Raw genomic sequence first — 4,352 nt, 5'->3', positions numbered from 1 at the left:
GCTGAGCATTTTAGGGTTGAGCCGCATGAACCGGTTTCGCATGTTCCGGTTCCGGTTGAGTCGAATTTGCAGCCGGTTCGTCCCCAAATTCTGCCTGACCAGCCTACTGGTGCGGTGAACACGATGGATTGACCCGGTTTGAGCTCGAATCCTCCGCCGTTGAAGTTTTCTCCGGGAGTTATGGCCGGCCAGATCTTTTGGTCACATGAGTTCACGATCGTGAATACTCGAGCTGATTCGGACCATTTTGTTCCTGTGGAATAATACACACAAGTTCTAATCGTTATCAAAACCCTAAGTTATATCTAACAAGGACTGACGTTGACCGGTCGAGAGTAATGTAATGTTTTGAATTGGTTACCTGATAAAAACGTGAGAAAGAGTAACAAGATCCTTGGTGACAAACCGAAACGAGTTGGCATCTTTACTGGAAAAGATTTAGCGATCAGATTATCATGTAGAGTTCGATCGGTTTACGAATAATTATTGAAGTGGGATTGCCTTTTTGAAGGGGAAAAAAGGAGAGGATAACTTGCATAGAGAGTCTATATGTCAAGATATAATAATCGTTTTAAGTATAGTCTAAACACACAAACCAAGTTACTATCTGTACGTATTTACTATTTTGGTTCTTTGTTTTGGAATCTGGGAAAGATTTAGTTATTGTTATTCCTTTCCTGATGCTTCATGCAAGTATTCTTTGGGATGCTGTTTTGGTTAAGGTAGTCAAGTTCAAAAGGTTGGGATCATATAGTACTCATAATATATACTTATTATTTGATTAATATATACAGTAGTTCTGGTTGGACACACACACACACATATATATATATACAGGTATATACTTAAAATATAATGGAAATGTCATATATATTTATATAGTAGATATATATATGTGACATTTATATATATATATATATGCTTAAAATATAATGGAAATGTCATATATATTTATATAGTAGATATATGTGACATTTTATCTGTCTAGTAATTTCTTGTATTTGTTCATGCAAATTTGGATGATTCTCTTGTAGTCTTGTATATCTTTCTGTCTTCCTCTTGTATGTTAGCCTTCCGTAGTTTCCATGTCATGGCACATAGGTATCAATTCACTTAATGATATAAATGGGTCATATGGCTAATTGATTTCAAACTCAAATGGATCATTCTTCGGGCCCATTTCTGCAGCTTGTTTTTCAGTAAACTTGTATTAATCTCTCTTTTCGATTTTCGTCACACACACTGTTAAAGAATATAGTGTAGTGTGTATGGTTTTCTTCTGTCAGCAGATTTTATAATGAAGATAAACTCCAAACAAATATCACCACACACCAGTAAAATTATCAGTCACTTGCACTAATTTCAGGAATACTGATAATCAGGAGTACTTATAATCAATCAGTCACTTGCACTAATTTCCAATACTATCACCGATGATATCTGAAATCTTTGCTCTATTTGGGGATGGTAATATTAATTCATTTCTTTTGTTGGATTACAGATAACACAATAGCGTATAGGTACAGTAAAAGGAAACTATAAATTTAATATATCACCAACCAAAATTAAAAACTATATAATATTGATATGTATATTTTATGTAAAATGGTGTGCAGTTTTCTTTCCGCTGCCATACATTTTTTTGGCCGGGTTAAAAAGCTATAAAGATCTAAATCGATGATGCCGTCTCATTAATAATTCGATTCGATCCATTGTCAAAAGCGATAGTGGATATATATAGAATTTAGAAAAGGAGAAAATTTTTGAAAGGAGAGTGAGATTATAATAAGGCTAAGACAGCTAGACACGTGTGGTAATTATGTTAAGCACTAATCCCACCTGATTAGCCATCATTCTTTCCATTGGATCCATCTCCAACCCTCGATTACCTCACAAATCACTATTTCCTTCCTGTCTTTTTAACTTAATCAAGCTTTTGGACTTTGGATATGTGTGGTGCACAATATGGTAGACAAGGGCATAAATTTATGTAATTTCAAGTTCCAATTAACAGCTATGTAATATAATCGGACAAAACATATAAACTTAGAAATATAATTTGATTATTATACATCCTTACGCAAAAAAAGGACCACTATGTTTTACTCATTGTTCTAGTTGTTACTACAATCATCATGATTCAAATAATTGTTAATGATAATAGTAGTTTTAACCTTTTTTCAGAAACATCATTGTCGTCACTTCTGTTATCAATTTACAATTAGTCTACTCTCTCACTCTTTGCTTTTAAACTTTAAAAATCTATGATTAGTGTACTCTCTTTTTTTGCATATTATCGGGGTCAATATAAAATAAACAATCTAAAACCGGGTCTACCCGCTCGTGTAATGCTTTAGAAATATGGCCCATAAGCCCAACGACAAAACAAGCCCACTAAAAAGACAATCCACGCTCGCCGAAAACAGTAACACTGACAAGTAGGTGATATAACTCCGTCACCTACCAATAATAAACCAATATTTACATGACACCTCTTCAGCTGTGACCAAAGGCTTTGTCCCCGACACTCGTTACTCAATAATTGCCTCCAGAGGAAAAAGAATCCATAAGAAAAACAATAATTATTTAAAAAAAAAAATAATGGTTATCTTCATTAATCTATTTAAAGTGTGGAAGCAAAGAAGCTAAAGAAACTGAGAGAGAGAACTCAGAGAAGAAAGGAAAAAAATGGCGGCAGAGAAAATAGAGACAGTGGTGGCAGGAAATTACTTAGAAATGGAGAGAGAAGAAGAAAACATAAGTGGTAACAATAAATCTTCAGCTAAAACAAAGCTTTCGAACTTCTTCTGGCATGGAGGTTCTGTCTACGATGCTTGGTTTAGTTGTGCTTCAAATCAGGTACATATGCTTTTACACATATATATTTACAAGGCAAGATGTATGTATGTAATCGTCGTCTCTCTAATATGTGATAATAATGGCAGGTGGCGCAAGTACTATTGACTTTACCGTACTCGTTCTCACAACTTGGGATGATGTCGGGAATTTTGTTTCAACTCTTTTATGGATTATTGGGAAGTTGGACTGCTTATCTTATTAGTGTTCTTTACGTAGAGTATCGAACTCGTAAAGAACGAGAAAAATTCGATTTCCGTAATCACGTTATTCAGGTTTTTATTCCACCTCTAATTCTTGTGACTAGTTATGACTATACATATTGTTTTGTTCTTATGGGTAGAGTGTGTTATGGTATTATTGGAAATTTTAACTTTGTGTTTTGTTTTTTTATAAAGTGGTTTGAGGTGCTAGATGGACTGTTGGGGAAACATTGGAGGAACATTGGATTGTTCTTTAATTGCACTTTTCTTCTCTTTGGATCCGTTATTCAACTCATTGCTTGTGCCAGGTAAAGTAATTAATATTTCCATTCCATTATATCTTTTATTATATGTTTTTTTTTCCATATTGGGAAGTTTATTAATAATATAACAATGATTTTTGTAGCAATATATATTATATTAATGACAAATTGGACAAGAGGACATGGACATACATATTTGGGGCGTGTTGTGCAACAACTGTTTTTATTCCTTCGTTCCACAATTATAGAATTTGGTCATTCCTCGGACTCGCTATGACCACGTACACTTCTTGGTATCTCACCATTGCTTCTCTCCTTCACGGCCAGGTCAATTGGATTTTTTATATCAATCTTGTATACTTTCTATAATTAATCTATAGTCTTGGTTACTGTTATTAATTAAGATAACCTTTTTAATAATAAAAGGCTGAGGATGTGAAACACTCGGGTCCAACCACAATGGTGCTTTACTTCACCGGAGCCACCAACATTCTCTACACCTTCGGTGGCCACGCCGTCACTGTGTAAGCACTTTTTTCAATTATCATTTCATAAAACTAGAATTTCTGATCTTTTATTAGTTATATATATTAAAAAAATATGTTATATATAGGGAGATAATGCACGCGATGTGGAAACCGCAAAAATTCAAGGCGATATATCTACTAGCGACTATATATGTACTAACGCTAACGCTACCATCCGCGTCTGCGGTTTATTGGGCGTTTGGCGATCAGTTGCTAACTCATTCCAATGCACTTTCTCTCCTCCCTAAGTCCGGTTTTAGAGACACGGCGGTGATCCTCATGCTCATTCATCAGTTCATAACGTTCGGGTTCGCATCTACACCGTTATATTTTGTGTGGGAGAAATTGATAGGTGTGCACGAGACGAAGAGCATGTTCAAAAGAGCCATGGCTAGATTACCCGTGGTTGTGCCCATATGGTTCTTAGCGATTATCTTTCCCTTTTTCGGACCAATCAATTCCGCGGTCGGATCTCTCTTAGTTAGTTTCACTGTCTACATCAT

At 35.2% G+C, this 4,352-nt stretch overlaps 2 protein-coding genes across 4 annotated transcripts in view; one reads left to right on the top strand and one right to left on the bottom strand.

Annotated features, from left to right (window-relative positions):
• Positions 1-542, bottom strand: part of LOC104702552 (pathogenesis-related protein 5-like) — a 2,340-nt gene extending 1,798 nt beyond the window's left edge. Inside the window, exons 1-2 of one of the 2 annotated variants that reach the window (XM_010418425.2) lie at positions 362-542; positions 16-253 (exon numbers count right to left, since the gene is read on the bottom strand). In XM_010418425.2, the coding sequence (XP_010416727.1) occupies positions 16-253; positions 362-422 (299 nt within the window). In that variant the 5' untranslated portion in view covers positions 423-542. The remainder of the gene's footprint in view (positions 1-15; positions 254-361) is intronic. The other variant, XM_019227881.1, reaches the window with a different exon arrangement.
• LOC104702551 (auxin transporter-like protein 3) overlaps positions 2,689-4,352 on the top strand; it is a 3,117-nt gene continuing 1,453 nt past the window's right edge. Inside the window, exons 1-6 of one of the 2 annotated variants that reach the window (XM_010418423.2) lie at positions 2,689-2,859; positions 2,946-3,131; positions 3,255-3,367; positions 3,466-3,649; positions 3,749-3,846; positions 3,936-4,347. In XM_010418423.2, the coding sequence (XP_010416725.1) occupies positions 2,689-2,859; positions 2,946-3,131; positions 3,255-3,367; positions 3,466-3,649; positions 3,749-3,846; positions 3,936-4,347 (1,164 nt within the window). The remainder of the gene's footprint in view (positions 2,860-2,945; positions 3,132-3,254; positions 3,368-3,465; positions 3,650-3,748; positions 3,847-3,935; positions 4,348-4,352) is intronic. The other variant, XM_019227880.1, reaches the window with a different exon arrangement.

The sequence above is a fragment of the Camelina sativa genome, chromosome 7 (genome assembly GCF_000633955.1).
Source record: "Camelina sativa cultivar DH55 chromosome 7, Cs, whole genome shotgun sequence".
Taxonomy (NCBI): Eukaryota; Viridiplantae; Streptophyta; class Magnoliopsida; order Brassicales; family Brassicaceae; genus Camelina; species Camelina sativa.
This window is presented reverse-complemented; position numbering and strand designations above follow the sequence as displayed.